This window comes from Leopardus geoffroyi, chromosome E2, assembly GCF_018350155.1.
Source record: "Leopardus geoffroyi isolate Oge1 chromosome E2, O.geoffroyi_Oge1_pat1.0, whole genome shotgun sequence".
NCBI lineage: Eukaryota > Metazoa > Chordata > Mammalia > Carnivora > Felidae > Leopardus > Leopardus geoffroyi.
Window position 1 is genome coordinate 20,512,632 of NC_059335.1, and position 16,561 is coordinate 20,529,192.

The following is a 16,561-nucleotide window of genomic DNA, read 5'->3' on the forward strand; positions in this document are numbered from 1 at the left end:
CCTTTCTTTTCTTTCTCTCAAGCTTCTGATGCTGGTTGCAACCCACTAAGCTGATTTCACATTACACTATAGTTCTATCTGCACTTTGAAAAACAATCCTATAAAGCAAATAGCTAAGTATTAAATTAGATGAAAAGGTTTGAGATGAGTTTCAGATACCGCTTTTGAAAGAAGAGGCAAGAGAAACAGCATTTCGACTGCTGCGTGCCTGGTGTCACGTGCCAAAACATTACACTTGCTCCGTTCACTCGGATCCTGAGTCTCTCACTTATCTATACCGTTTGTAGCGCTTCCGGTGCTAGAGGCCATTCCCACGGGGTGTACTCAATAGCTTAAGAGCTTAAGAGCTTTCTAAGAGTCAGCACAGAGTACTTGAGGCCCCACTGACAGTTTCTTCTATTTGGAAGTGTACTGGCCTATTTCTGTTTGGAATTTCAGTGTCTGCTCTGGACAATGTAACAGTCAAGCACATTTGTTACCTATAAACTCTGACCGAAATGGACTACCACCAATCTTCCCGAATTACTAAAGATTGACAATTTAATCAAGAAGTACACGTGATTCAAAAATGAAAACAAACAGCATTTATCTCTTTGAGGATAAATTCTGCTGACAGCAGCCTTCTCTCTAGAAATCTAAACTATAACCCTGAGGTTCAAGTAAAACAAGTAAGCAGCTATGAAACCAAATTCCATGAAAAAATAAACTCCTTCCACATTAGCAAATCCAGTCGAGACCTTGCCACATCCCTCCAGTGACTAGACTCCATTTAGCATACATTTAATACACTTCAATAAGCTGGTTCCTTGGTTTCTGACCTTCAAAGAAAGGAAAAACACTCATCTTGTGTATTTTAAAAGAGCTTTATTTAGTATATAATCTCCGTACAACTCACTACAACAAATTATAAAGGCTCTTTGTAAGATTTTACCCTTAGGATGTTAAATACAGAAAATCAATTGCCACAACACAGCAAGCCACTCTCATCTTAAAAGCTTTTTTCCATCAGCAGATAAGCACTCTCTTCTAGGCCAAAAGGCTGTCATATATAAAGCCTTTGGGAGAATACTAACCAACATACGTGATCTGAGAACATTTTAATATCTTCCTAACAATCCCAAGGTTTGAATGAAATTTAAAAAAATGGAATATTTCTATGTTAACTCGGGGAGGTTTTGGCCAAAGATGAGCTAAAACTGGTACATCCTAAACTAAGTTCATATGGAATCAGAATAAACATTTTTAGTTAATCATGAAGTAAAGATGCAGACTGGATGAAATATTACGCATGTCTTTGCCATCTGGCGGCACCTGCCCCAAACACACACACACACACACACGCACACACGCACATCTGGTTGACCTCACAAAGTTCAAGAAAATCATCTTTAAGTGGACAACAAATGGCCTAGATAAACACCTAATTATGCTCCTGGCTAATATATCTGAAATTAATCCCTATTTTTTAAGTCTGTAATAAAAGTGACTGTAACCTTTCAACTATAGTAGAATCTCTGTTAGCCACTGTGATCAGGATCAGTCATTTAATGAAGTAAGTAGATTTACGCAGGGAATCATTTTAAATGTGTAATTGTCCACTCATTTACTAACCTTCTGCTGGGAAGCCAAGGCCTTTCCTTTGCAATAGGGGTTCAATGACTGCGGTTCTATTCTTGAATAAATCACACCCATAATATGATTTGGGTACATTTTAACACCTTCTGATCAGTCTAGATATTTTTAAAGGTGGAATAAGTACTTAAATCGATAAAGCAACCTAAGCTTAGAAATGTCCTTGAATTTTACGTTTTCCCAATATTTTATAATTTTTCCAACCACGCCTAATGTACTCAAAAGCAATTTTGACTAGCAACTCAACCTTTATCAAATCTTACCAAAGCATTCAAGTTAAATTTCACAGAAATAACCCTTTGTTTTCCACACCCGTATCTCCTAGGTTTGTGTTGAACTGTGTACTCACAGTAGGAAGTGGAACTTGCAGAGAAGCTGCATACGGGCACAGAGCTCACGGGATGGAGCACATGCCGTGGGCGGACGCTGGGCAGCAGCCTGGGCAGTCAGCTTACAGGAGGGATGGAGTCCGTCGGGGAGTCCGGTGAGTCACGTTAAGTAGAGGATGATTAAGAGCACTTATTGTACGTAGACGTTCTTCCGAATGCTAACTCCGAAGCAAGATCAAGTGGTTATTCTACCCATGAAAACCAGCCACAGTATGAGGCTATTACCAAATATTAACAGAGCCACTGAGATCTGCATGGCGGGGAGCGAGGACGGCCCCAGGTGACGTGCTTTGGCCTGGTAGAGAGCCAGGAGTCAGTCGCTTTTCCTCTTTCCTCCCATGGACTCCAACGAGAAGGTCATAAAAGAGACAACTGATGAGCACTAAGAAGATTTAACATGATTTGTTGGCAGATTTGGTCATCAGGACATAAAAATGTCAACTCTACAAGGTCACAGTGTCTTGGAAAGAGCATATGTATGGATTCTGTCTTGCAAGACCTTTTTTTTTTTTGGCACTTTATTTTTTTCACAGAAGACTGAACGCTATGTTTTGGCAACGATGGCACGTAGACTGTGAGAAAAAGATTACTGTGTGCCATCACGGCGGTGAGGAGAAGCATAAAAATTGAAGTACATGTTTCTTATACTGAAACTGCACATACCCAAATGCTTAGATGAACGCATATAGAAACATTTAAAATAAAACTGAAACACATCTGGAAGGTAACAGAGGACTTTAAAAACAAAACTACATCGTCTAACATGTACCTTACATGTGCTTCGTTTCAATTAAGAGTAAGGCACTCGCTGAAGGATGTACTGACCCATGCTGTCAGCCACACCGGGCATGCATCATTACTGGCTTAATTAAAGTTTTAGTACTGATTAAAGTGTTTTATTATTGTATTATCCTAAACTGCAGTGGTCTCCAACCTTATTAAGGGATACAGGAAAGACATAATTCAGGAGTTTCAGCTGCATAATTTAGTAACCCAGCCACTGTCATTTTTTTTATTTAAATGAGTTTTGATTAAAAAAGCTGAGTATCCTTGAGTCCAACATGACAGTGTAAAATTTCTTTTTGAATACTGTTTAATAATAGTAACTGAATAGAACATCATTTAAACATGCGATAGATCTATCTTGATGCCGAGGGTAATTTACTTCAATACAACTGCAAGGAGAAACCTTTAAATCATTTCCAACTGGCAAGTACAGGGGAGAAAGTTAATTTCATTAGCCATCTTGATTTAATTAAACATGCAATATGCTTTTATCAGCAACTTTTACATGTCCCCATCATTAGAAATTAATTATAAAAGCAATTATCAAAAAATTTTTGAACAGGTATACATAATCGCTTTGTTGTTTACAAATAAGCATGACTTAGAGGCACTTGGTTACCTTTGAGTAAGAAAAAGAATCACACTACCTGGGCCCTCACAGCAAGATTGGAGACCACAAATCAAATTTGGTATGAAAATGCTCTCTGCCAAAAATATTGTATTAGTGAATTAGTTAAGATATAACCTTTTAAAAATATTCAGACTTTGCAAGGTTCTAGGCTGTAAAAAATACAAAGGCTAAAAACAAAAAGTTTACAAAATTTTGCAAACCCAGTAAATTTAAATGAGTAAGAAATGAAGAAAAATTTTCTTACTTGCAGGATAGGTTAAGTAGTATCAATAGGTTTTAAAATAACACTAAACAGTAACAAATTCTGCTTGGCTACGTAACATTTTTGCTCCTTTAAGGACTTACAATAAGGAATTTGCCACACTTTTCTGTATCCGGCATTAAAACATGCACCCGCATGCGCATACAGACACAGACAGACACAGACAAGATGCATACGCTGAAGTGCGAAACATTACATTTCAGACACGGCACAACACAAAGTTTTAGGTATATATACAAAGACCTAACGTGACTAAAAAAAAATATTAAAAGCATGACAGTCAGAAAACATTATAAAAGTTTTTAAGTGAAACAGGGCGATCAAGGGCTTTTAAAAAACCACCAGGTGTCCTTTGCTAGGGAAACGACATTAAAGAATTGCGTTATGCATCCCCTTGATTCAATTCAACCGTAGCTGTCTGAAGTCAATCAACTCAGTCAAATCCTGAAGAGCCTCTTGATTTCCAACAAGAGGGGTGTCTGTCCAGGCTCCCGTGGAACACTTCCTGTTCTCCCCCACCAGCAAAACTTCCAGACCACTCTTAGAAAATGGAGAATGTTTAGGCTACAGAACATTAATGAAACAAGATAAAAAAGACTGAAGCTTGTGTGAGATACTTCCCAGGACGGTAACGCTTGTGTAAACATCCCTACAACTTACTTATATCACAGCTTTGTGGTACAGGCTACCTAACGACAGATGAAATGTTACCTGTTGAGTTTCATTAGGATGGAGTTTCACGTATCAAAAATAGAGATTGACTGAAGAGCTCGGCTACTTGTTTCTAGAGAGCTTGTAAACATGGAACGTTTTGTTCTGGAACACTCTGGTGAAGTATGCCGTGTAGGGCGGCAGGTTTCTCTTTATCTCTTCGCAGAAGCGAGGGTGGCCTGCGAGTTTCAAATCAGGATCGTTCTCTCCTGGGCCATCCATCATCTAAAGCCAAAACAAAACCGAATACAATTTGGGAAAAAAATAATTACATTTACAAGAGAAGAAGGAACAGGTGACGGGCTTCTCTGAGAGTGGTATGTTAGGTGAGTGTAAATCGTCCAATTTCAATGTCAGTGGCTGCTTAAAGACGATCTGGCCCACCTCTTTCCCCTGTGGAGGTGTAAACCACAGCTGGAGAGGGGAGTTCTGCCACTCGATCATCCCCTCTAATGGCAAAGCCAGAAGCAGAACTTGGGTCCCCTTGTTCTTAGGAATGTAACACGCTGTGGCTCTCACAAGAATAAGATACTGAGAAGAATGACTATGACCAGAGGAAATCCTCTAACTCACTAGGTGGCCTCGTTAGAAAAAGTTACACACAAATCAAGATTTAAATGCGCGTCTTTGGTCTTTACCTCCTGTGAATTCAAGATGGTTAGGGACAGTTACTTTCCTCCGGCAAAAATCTGAAGCTCATGTTTGTCCCCGCCACCCCCCGCCAAGCTTTACCGAGGCATAGCTGACAGACAAAACTGTATATATTTATGATGATCTGATACACATGGACATGGTCAAATGATCACCACCATCACGTTAATTAAAACATCCATGTTCCGGGGCGCCTGGGTGGCTTGGTCGGTTAAGCGTCTGACTTTGGCTCAGGTCATGATCTCGTGATTCGTGAGTTCGAGCCCCGCGTTGGGCTCTGTGCTGACAGCTCAGAGCCTGGAGCCTGTTTCAGATTCTGTGTCTCCCTCTCTCTCTGCCCCTCCCCTGTTCATACTCTGTCTCTCTCTGTCTCAAAAATAAATAAACGTTAAAAAAAAAAAATTAAAAAAAAAAAAATCCATGTTCCTTAAAGGAACAAACCTGCAGTTACAAGGTGAATGAGTTCTGAGGCCCGACTGTACAGCATGGGGAGAACAGTCAATAATACCACAGACTTGAGATTTGCTGAGAGGAGACTTAAGTGTCATGAATCTCAAAATCTGCACAGTCAAGTTTTTCTCCCCCAACTTGTTTCTTAATTATCTATCAGCTTTTATACCAAATAATTACAGCACCTCTACAGGGTGAAAAGCTTCTGCTTGTGCTAATCTGAGGCCTGGCATAGGTCCGAGAACATTTTTCTCAGAAGGCTGGAGGGAGCAATAGCTTGTTCTTCTGCTCTGGAAGACTTGGCCGCAGAAAGCCATCTTGGTGGCATGGTGCCAGTGGGCAAAGGGGACACTGGCGGGAGTGGTGCCTGGAAGGGGAGATGGGGGCCCTGCTGTCACGGTCATACTCACGTGCCAGCCAAAACAATGCTCTGGGGCAGTGGTGTTAAGAGGCTGAGGTTCTGCTTTTAACGGCAAAACCTTTAAAAATGAGTTTTATACATAGCCTCATGATACAAATCAGCTAAAGACAGAGTTGTTCTATTTAACGTCTATCTGTCCCCTGGCCTGGCCCGCACGGCGGTCACTGATGTGCCAGAGCCGGGAATTGTGTGGGATGCTGTGAAGATGCTGAACTGATTCCCCACATCATTCTCTAACGTACAGAGAGTGAGACTGGACCCCCCCCAACACTCCAGGAGCCCCGCACGGGGCGAGGGGACACGCTTACGTGCCCATTGGCGATGTCCAGCAGGTCCCGCAGCCGGCAGCCCCGCTGGTGTCTTCGCTCGTAGCAGATGCTGTCTTCCAGGATGACATAGTCAGCGCCGAAGGACCTCAGGAGGGCGTGCACGTCCTCTGGAGACCTCTTTGCGTAGATCTGATAAACCTGCAAAACGAGATGAAAGTGGAATGGCAAAAAATACCACTCAACTGCCAGGAAGTTAGCGGACGAGTATCTAATGAGGTAACGTCCCACAGGGGTTATGGCTAAGACCTGACACCCAGCTCCCCGACCTCTTCCCGTGCAGGCCACTCACTCATCCGCAGTCCTGGGGTGTGTGGGGGAAATTTCCAAAAGAATGCAAGTCACAATCACTCAGCTTTGGGAAGAAGAGAGTGAGTCATGCTGAATATATTGGGCTTTAGACACCAAATAGATACGGATTTAGAATGTATTGTTGGGAGCTATGTATCTGTAGATGCCCGTTCTAAGGATGCTTCCCTGAGGTAAATAAACAGTGGAGTAAAGAAGACACAATCTCTACGTTTAAAAAGGGGTTCTTTGCACGAAAAGGTCCATCAGGCATGACGGTACAGCTTGGGGGCACCTCTACTTGTAAGGATCCTCAGCTTCTGACAATGGCGGTTGGAGAAAAGCACCGCCATAGGGTCCTCGGTGCTAGGCTGCCCCCGGCTTGACCAGGAGACCCCGTGCTTCGCTCTCACACTTCCTGGAGCACGAACAACCTGCAGCACCAGTGGCAGTTCAGTGGGAGGCGCCTCCTCCCCGTTCATCACCAGCGTCACATACCTTAAGTGACTACAGAGTGTGTGTGTGTGTGTGTGTGTGTGTGTGTGTGTGTGTGCAAGTGGGCGGGGGGACGGACAGGGGTGCCGACTCCTTCCCTGCGCACTGATGTCTAATGATGCGTTTCTGACCAAAGAGACTGGGCCCTGAGGGCCAGCGTGCCTGTACTGATAGGTGAAATGCCAGGAGGTGGTCTCCTTCTGTGACTTGAAGCCAGAGGCCATCCTCGCTGTAGTTTAGCAGTGGCCTCACACCAAAGCCATTCCCAGGATTTGAAGGTCATGACTGAAGAAGGGCACCAGGACCTTAAGGATGTGTTTGGTTAGAGCACAAAACTCAGTCCCTAGACAAGGGCTGGATATCGGAGAGGGTGGTGCAAGGAGGAGCCCCCGTGTGCCTGACGTGTCCCTTCTGCACCTTCTGCCAAGTCTGAGCCGCATCAGCCACCTCCCGCCTGGACTCCGGTTCTGTGGAGCTGGTGCCCTCCCTGCTTCCTCCAGCTAACCTGGGGCGATCTCAGGTACTTGCACCAACTGAAAAATCCCCATTTTAGTAGGAATCTAGGTTCAGATGATTCTCATAAAAAACAGGGGACTTAGTAAAAAATCATTTGCTTTTAGGCTAGTTAAATCTCCTGCCAAAACAAGACTTTTCAGCAACTTTTCAGCCGCTAAGATTATGAAGTGACTGACATAAAACATTAAAAAGTTTGAGCCCACTGCTGGAGAGGACTGAGGGAAAGGGGTACCTCTCTGCACTGCTGACTGGAATGTATGTGGTATAATCTGTACAGAGGGCAATTTAGGACTATCTGTCTAGCTCAATTACAAATGCCCGTACATTCTGTCCCACAAGTTCATCTCTAAGAATCTGATGTACAGACAAACACTTGTATTTGTGCACAGTGATACGCATACAAGTTTACCATTTGGAACATTGTTTACATCATTACAAAAGACAGGGAAACAACCTAAATGGTTAAATAAAATATGCTGTGTCTGCATAACAAAATTTTTGTAGATTCAAAAATACAATGCTGTCAATAACAGATATGGGGGGGGGGGTGCCTGGTGGCTCAGTCAGTTGAACATCCAACTCTCAATTTCGGCTCAGGTTATGATCTCGTGGTCGTGAGATCAAGCTCTGTGCTGGGTTCTGCACTTAAGATTCTGTCTTTCCCTCTGCCCCTCTCTCCCACTCACGCTCACTCTCTAAAATATAAAATTAAAAAAAAAGGAAGTGACTAGTTAAAAAAAATAACTGATATGGAACGAGCTGCGAAGTATATGAAATGCCAAAGACACCAAGATTTAGTATGTTCTTTTGTAAAAGAGGGGGAAAGAATATGAATACAGTGTGTGTACATTTGTATATGCACAAAATGCCTGTGGAAAGATACACAACGAAGCATTTGTCTCCTGTGAGGGGAGACAGTAGCTGGGAGAGGGTGGGATGTAGACTTTTCACTAAGTTCCCCTTTATTTTGAAATTTGAACTATGTAGCTATATTACCAACTAATACACACACACACACACACACACACACACACACACAATGGTCCATAAAATAAGTTACTAGCGTGTCTCTACTCCTTTTCTTTCCCTAATTCAAAAGCTCTGAGGGTTTTGTTCTTAAATGCTCTTTTCTGTACATCTCAAGCCGTTTCTCTTGTTATTTTAATCCAGAGAATATATATGTTGCCTTTAATGGATGTGGGGGGCAGGGCAGACTCAGGAGACAAAGGCCTGTGGCCTTCAGGTCCGACTGCCCCTGACAACATACACACGACAGCAAGCCACTGCTGGCCCACCAGAAGCCATGAGCCCTCACCGCTTTGGTCCGCTCTCTCAGGCTGTTGTCTTCGTAGTGCGGGTGGTTGGTTAAGGTCCTTCCTGTGCACAGCTTAACTCCGGCCAGCAACTGCATGCTCCCGGCAAACACGGCCTTTCTTGGGGTGTTGGAGCTAGAAGATTCAGAGTCTGAATTAACTCCACCGCTAAGATTTCCTCAAAGACAACAAGAAAACAACATCATGTTCCCAGAATCACCCAGCTGCGTCAGGAAGGGCTGAGACTTTGGGAAAAACACAGGAGGCTGCTTGACATTTGCCTTCAAACTGTTTCATGAAACTTCTCCTGTCTGTTTTTGACAATGGTTGGGAAACTTCTAATTTACTGTTTTGATGGGTTTACCCTTATAATGAATGGGCTTAGGATGTGGGCATCTCCTGGCTCTAAGCCTTCTGGGCTAAATCCCATAATCCTCTCCCTCTCTTGCTCCAGAGGGTCAGACTCTGACAAAAAAGAACTTACAAGACTGTCATCCTGTTCTGTATTAAACTTAACTAAAGGGCTGCCTAGAGTAAAACAAATTATAAAGCCAGAAACTGCAGCTAATCACGAGTCAATTCCAACGGTTTTCATTTGAAACAAGAAAAAAGATCACAGATATTATGATAAATAGCTTTCCAGAAAAAAAAAACAAACAAAAAAACAGAATCAGTAGAAACAAAAGAACACAGAAGATTTTGAAAAGGCAAATAATTTATTACTCAGTATGGGGATGTACACTGTTTCTGATGTGGAAACACAAGCATTTCCCATACTCCTCTCCTTGGCCCTGATTATGAAAGTCTGAGGAATCGGGAGGAATACGGGCACTCTCGTATCATTAAATCATGACCCTGCTAAGTGCCACCAAGCTGCGATTCCCTGCCTCCCTGTGGGGTGTGACGGACACTGATGGAGGATCAAGGAAAGAGTCCCTGATTCCAGTGAACTCATTTTTCCTTTTCCCCCTGAAAGAAAAGAATCTTAGTGGCTGATTTTAATTCCCTTCCATTTTTTGGAGTGCCTTGCAAATCAACGAGGTGTCAGTTCCCTGGGGACGACCCCGAGTGCCTTTGTGCAGACTGCTCAGCACACTGCTTCCTGCGGGGGCCACTGGGGGCCCCGCGAGCCCTGCCTGTGCTAAGAAAAGAGCAGCCTGGGCTTGCCAGGGGGAGGTAAAGGACGCAGATAATTTCGAGAAGAAGTCTCACTGAAATTATTAAAACTCGAAATACTCTAGAGAAAGAGCAGGCTGTTGTTCTCCTTGCGTTTTGGGAGATCAGGGCAGAAACTTACCCTGGTGCTAAGTTTCTAAGAGAAGCCTCCATCATATTCCCGCATCACATGCGGATGTTCTATTTCCTTCAGTGCAATGCTAAGACCAGAGTGTGAACGCCATCTGACAAAGGCCTTACGGTACATCCTACAGTTCAAGTTGTAACGCTCACAACTTACTTGAAGAACTCAGATTTTCTACCAATGACCCTCTCACTTGGATTTCAGTGGGCTTTCTCAAGTGACAAGACGTGGACAGAAGGATGATGGGCAACAGGAACGACGTGTGACCTGCATCCTCCCTATGGACGCCAGAGGCTAGAGTGTGGACTAGCACAGAACCAGGTTTTCAGTGAGCCTGACTGCTGGGTGGGTGGTCATCGTTCCAACAAGCAGACCCAAGAGTGCAAGAACAAACGAATGTTTGCCCCGTCCCCTTGAGCTGGCAATTTACAGGGAACTCTTGACTTCTGTCCCATGTGGTGGGTGGGACAGGCGGGTTTCAATGACAACATGTGAAGATGTAGCATTCCTTAGGGGGAGATTCTACAAATATTTAGTTTAATTCAACTGACACTTACTAAGCACTTAGTCTGGGCTGCCTACCCTGAGCCACCCTCATCACCGCGTGCCAGACTTGCAAAAGAGTCCCTAATGGAAACACACCATAAGAGACTCCTAACGATGGGGAACAAACCGAGGGGTGCTCGAGAACAAACCGAGGGAGGTGGCTGGGGGACGGGCTAGATGGGTGATGGACATCAAGGAGGGCACTTGTGATGAGCACTGGGTGTTGTGAGTGATGAATCACTGAAACCAATACCGCTACGGATTTAAATGAAAATTTAAGAAGAAAAAGGGCATCTGGATGGCTCAGTGGGTTAAATGTCCAACTCTTGGTTTCGGCTCAGGCCATGCTCTCAGTTTGTGAGTTCAAGCCCCACATCAGGCTCTGTGCTAACAGCACAAAGCCTGCTTGGGATTCTCTCTCTCTTTCTCTCCCTCAAAATAAATAAATAAACTTAAAAAAAAAACAAGAAAAAAAAAAGAAAAAAAAAGAAAAAGAAAAAAAATGGAAAACTTAAAAGAATTGCTAAAGAGTAAGTATGGACAAATGTTAATTAAAGAAAAGTGTCATCGTTTTCCCAAGCCAGTCTTCTTTTCTTTTGTATACTCTTAACTGGCTTAAACCATTCCACTGCAATAAATAATATAATAATGTCCCATATTAAATAATGCCCAAAAGTGGCTGTCTCTGGGGCCTCTGAACTGAAGATACGAAGTCTGGTCTCCACGTCTGGCAGGGCACAGGGTAGAGGCGAGGGCTAGCTGTGGGTGAGCTGTCCTGGTTTACACGGTCTTACTGCCTAAAGAGTGCCCAACTGGTCTTTGTACACAGATGACAAATCTGGCAGCTGAGCTGATAACATCCATCCAGATCTCAAGACTGTCTTAACATCCCCATTTCGAATTAGAACAGGATTCAGTGTCAGGGAGATGCACAGAGCTGTTTCTAGTATATATTTTATAACTGTGGCAGACACAGATGACTGATCTAGGACTGATCTCTTATCTATTCATGGCCAATGACCCAGGTTTCATCTCCCTTCCTAGACTATAATCATACTACTTGGATGAATTACATAGTTCTCAAAGGTTTAAAATGTCCAAAGTCCTGAACTGCTTGCTGGGAAGCTACAAAGCTATTCTTTATTCAGTCAAAATCTATTGCTGAGGGCCTACTGTGTGCTGGGCTGGCAAACGTGGTATGATGGTAACCTGGCTTCAAGAAGCCTTCTAGCGGGGCGCCTGGGTGGCGCAGTCGGTTAAGCGTCCGACTTCAGCCAGGTCACGATCTTGTGGTCCGTAAGTTCGAGCCCCGCGTCAGGCTCTGGGCTGATGGCTCAGAGCCTGGAGCCTGTTTCCGATTCTGTGTCTCCCTCTCTCTCTGCCCCTCCCCTGTTCATGCTCTGTCTCTCTCTGTCCCAAAAATAAATAAATGTTGAAAAAAAAAAAAAAAGAAAAGAAACCTTCTAGCTAATAAGCTAATAGAGCCAGACTCAGCTCCCACTATAGGCAGACACTTCCATATAAACCAGTCATTAGTCTAGCACATATTTACTAGTGCTTTCTGTGGGCCTTGAGCGATCCTGGGAACGAAACACATCAGACTTGGCTCACCCTGGCAAATCCCGCCTCTCCCCACTGGGTGCTCAGGGAGCACTGGAGCGCCCCACCCCGACAGCGGTGCAGCCACGTGCCGCAGGACTGCTCAGAGGCACGGAGAGAAAAATGAACTAAACCACATTCTTCTGTGATGTGTGTGTTTTTTTAAACGTTTATTTATTTTTGAGACAGAGAGAGACAGAATATGAACGGGGGAGGGTCGGAGAGAGAGAGGGAGACACAGAACCGGAAACAGGCTCCAGGCTCTGAGCTGTCAGCACAGAGCCCGACGCGGGGCTCGAACTCATGAACCACGAGATCATGACCTGAGCTGAAGTCGGACGCTTAACTGACCGAGCCACCCAGGCGCCCCTTCTGTGATGTGTTTTAATGTTTGGCCTCATTAGCAAAGAGTCAGAAAGTTTAAAAGTAAAGGAATCTGTCTCAGCTGCTGGACAACAACCCTGTGGCCTGTTAGCAGTCTTTCCTTGGTTTTACTTTATTTATTTTTTTTTTAAACTTTAAAAATTTGTTTATTATTGAGAAACAGAGAGAGACAGAGCATGAGCATGGGAGGGGCAAAGAGAAGGGGAGACAGAATCTGAAGCAAGCTCTAGGCTCTGAGCCGTCAGCACAGACCCCGACGCGGGGCTCGAACTCACAAACTGCAAGATCACGACCTGAACCAAAGTCGGACGCTCAACCGACTGAGCCACCCAGGCACCCCCTTGGTTTTACTTTAAAGCAGCAAATACAAGTACCCCAACGCCTATAAAATGAACTAGAAGTAATACTTCCTTGAAAACCAGGGACTTCCGAGCATAGCAGAGACGATGTTTATTCGCTTTCTTCTAGTGACTTTGTTTCATAAGCTAGCCCCATTGCAAACCTGGGACATTTCACATTTTAAAGATTCAAGTTTACCCATAAAGCCAATGCAAAGCAAAACAAACAAGCAAAGTGGAACAAAAGGAAAAACAATCACACGTTTTCTGAACTTTAAAAACCTAGCTAGCTTCGCTGTGGTTTATATTTTCTGTGGTGAACTCAGCAGGCAAAGGGAAAAGGCATTTTTTTGTCCTTAACTTAAAATATGCAGTATGACAGGTGTAATGCTGGGTATTCTGCCTTCACAGATACTTCTGCTGACACAGTCTGTGGTCTGTGTCTAAAACAGCTAATGTGCTTTTAACCATTGAATGACACTTCTCTATTATAGAAAAACAAAGCAATTTTTACCAATGTTTGAACAAATGATGTATAAAATGAAAGGATAATTTGTTTTTATAGCCCTCTGCCAAGCTCTATAGCGGGCTGCCCAACCTGCAAACAATTTATTCTGCAAGAAATGTCACTAAATAATGACAAGGACTCACAGGTCAAACGGATTTACATTACATAATTTAAATGTCATTCCAGGAAGACCTGATGGCATTTTGAACAAATAATCTCATTTACTTTTGAAGCTCTAAGCTTCAACAAGTTAATTACTGGTGAACTAATGGGTAAACTGAGCATTATAATATAATGTGCGAACATTTGCTTTATCTACCCCTCAAAAATTTATAGAATTATGCAAATACCACGAAATGATTCATTAAATATAAAAGAGGCTTATAGGCATTTAAGGTCTCAACTTAACCTTCATCATACTTAAGATACACAGTAATTCTTTCTGCTTTGATAAAATGCTAAGGAAGTGTGGTCCATTTTCTCAGTCCCATTGAGAATATATTGCACATGCAGGCTTCATCACTGAAAAGGGACTACCTTAGTGAAAAATCTTCTAAAGCCCCATGGTTAAAATGTCACATCTCAGAATATTCAAATCTGCGGGAGTGTCTTCATTGCACAACGTCAAAGAAGAATTTCAGGAACAAGAATGAAACACTTACGGGTCACAAAGGAACGAGGTCTGAAGCACCACTGCCGTGGCGTTTGGCCTCGTGGAAGTAAAAGTGCTTCCTAGTCACACACACGGCACAGCAAGTACCACCTGGGTCTTGCTGAAAGAGCTGCCAGAAACTAAAATCAATCAATCAATCAATCAATCAATCAATCGTGTTTTTAATCTCTGCGTTTGGGAGACCCTCAATCTGCTGGGAAGCGAGCATGCGGCAGTGAGCGCCGTGCAGAGGGCAGGCGGCCAGGGGAGCACAGAGGCCGGCCCCGAGGAAGGATCGGGGTAAGCGGCCTCCTGGTTCTCCCAGGGAAGATTCTGGGGCTGACTTCAACATAATGTCCTCACTGATTAACGAGGGATCGACTCTCAAAGTTCTACTAGTTTTCTACTTACATTGAAATCTCGAAGGAACTAAAGATAGGACGTTTCTATTACTAATATAAAAAAGTTTTCAGTTGAAACACCTGATAAGGCTCTAAAAACCTTAAAATGGAGTCAACAGTAAGAATATGGAAAAAAGGCATGAAGACAGCAGTGCTGAGAAGAGACTCAACTCTAGCGGAGAGGTGGTGAGAGTGGGCGGCCACGTGATGTCCTATGTGTCGTTGGTGCTCAATAAGTATCTGTTAAATCCTATCAGTAAGTACAAGTTCAGATATAACTTTACGCATTAAAGTGTTAAACAGTCTCTCAGAAACCGAATCCCTTCAGAACAGCCCCTCTCCTATTAATATGTGGTGTCCTAAAGCCATGCCCTTTATCTTCCCCGGAGGCTGTCTGGTTGGCCAATAAAGGGTCATAACCGAACCCTCCAGAAGAGGAGGAAATAACTAACTCCTGCTGAGGTGATGGAATCTTTCAATTCATCCTCCAAGCCTGAGAAGCCCAAGTGAATACTCGGCCAGCCCTGATCTCCAAACGGAGGCCCAGTGTCTCGGAGTACAACGGTGATGCGTAAGGCAGGCGTGTGGTTTGCCCCAGCATCAAGTATACAGAACAGAGACCGGGACGTGCTGGGTAGGCTTCTTCTCAACACTTCACAGAGGAGGGGCCCTGTGCCATCACGGAGGGTTACTTGAGGTGTCCCCGAGGGTTCCTGTAGGTCACGGCTTCTCATCCCGACTCGTCCCACAGCCGTCCTGTGACGGAAGCTACATCCCGCCCCGTACGCGCTGCCATGACCTCCCTGACGAAAGACAGACATGGCGCCACTGTGCCGGCTGTCCGAGAACAGCAGCAGACGACGTGGGAAGAAGGGGGCCGAGTCCCCGCCGGAACTCTGCCGGCTGCCCTCAGACAACTTCAGACCGACTCCCAGGTACAGTCCATGCCATCCTTCGGCCACAGCCTGCTTCAGCTCAGACCTGCTAGTATCCCGGGCACAGGTGACTCATCAGAGTAGTAAAATGGAAGCGGAAGGTCATATGTTACGTTTCAGAAACAGAAGAAATCAAGGCGAGTTCAAAGAATATGAAGTGTGTTTTCCCTTGTGTTTGGAACCGAAGGCTACAGACCAGAGCTGATTTCAATGTTGATTTAAACAAATACATTTTGCGTCTCACTAGACCCAATTTTGGCATATATTCATCATCACTTAAGCTTATTTCACAAACATGCCCAGCAGCTATTTTTACAAAAACAATAATTAAGATTTGAAGAATTTTAAGGGAAAACGAGCAAGATTAGATCACAATGGGGCCAATATTTTGGAACAATACAAAGCTTTCCAGTTGCTGAGGATTTTTTAAAAAGTAGAAAGAACGTGTTTCCATACAGGGAGAGGACCATGTTAGTAAGAGGATGATAAAGTAAGGAACAAAGATCGCTTTCGCAAAGGAGAGAAGTAACAGACTAACAGACTGTCTTCTTTGCGCTCGGAATATAACCTCTCATCTGCCATCTCTCAGAACCAGAAATGTCACTGAAAGTAGTCTTGCCTGAGGACAAGCACGGAGACACAGGCACTGTAGTAAGCACAGCAGCCTGACACTGCCGCGGACCGCCTGGCCTCCGCCAGGACACGTTCTTACCGAGGCGAGGCTCGGATTCGTTCCCCAGGGAGCGGGGAGCGGAGGCGGGCTGCTCACAGGAATGACCGAGGCAGGCCCGCCAGCTTCAGGGCTCTACCAGGAGGGGGCGCCCTGCGCTCTTCCGATCAATAGTATGACTTTGAAACCAGAACACCACCAGCCTCACCTTCACAGGTACGTGCCATAAATTTCCAGGTGACTATAGTTAATGCAAAAGTAATTAGCTTTTCTTTACACGAATAACCCTCTTTTCCCATACACAGTAAATACAGAAGGAATTATTTACTCTATAATTGTCTGCCGTGATTTCAAGTT

The 16,561-nt window shown here is 44.1% G+C and overlaps 1 protein-coding gene across 5 annotated transcripts in view; it reads right to left on the bottom strand.

Moving 5' to 3' along the window:
* Window positions 1–847: 847 nt before the first annotated feature.
* Window positions 848–16,561, bottom strand: part of DPY19L3 (dpy-19 like C-mannosyltransferase 3) — a 77,722-nt gene continuing 62,008 nt past the window's right edge. For all 5 annotated transcript variants that reach the window (XM_045442573.1, XM_045442571.1, XM_045442570.1 and 2 more), the window contains 3 exons: window positions 8,874–9,006; window positions 6,242–6,400; window positions 848–4,636 (listed from right to left, as the gene is read on the bottom strand). In XM_045442573.1, the coding sequence (XP_045298529.1) occupies window positions 4,475–4,636; window positions 6,242–6,400; window positions 8,874–9,006 (454 nt within the window). In that variant the 3' untranslated portion in view covers window positions 848–4,474. The remainder of the gene's footprint in view (window positions 4,637–6,241; window positions 6,401–8,873; window positions 9,007–16,561) is intronic.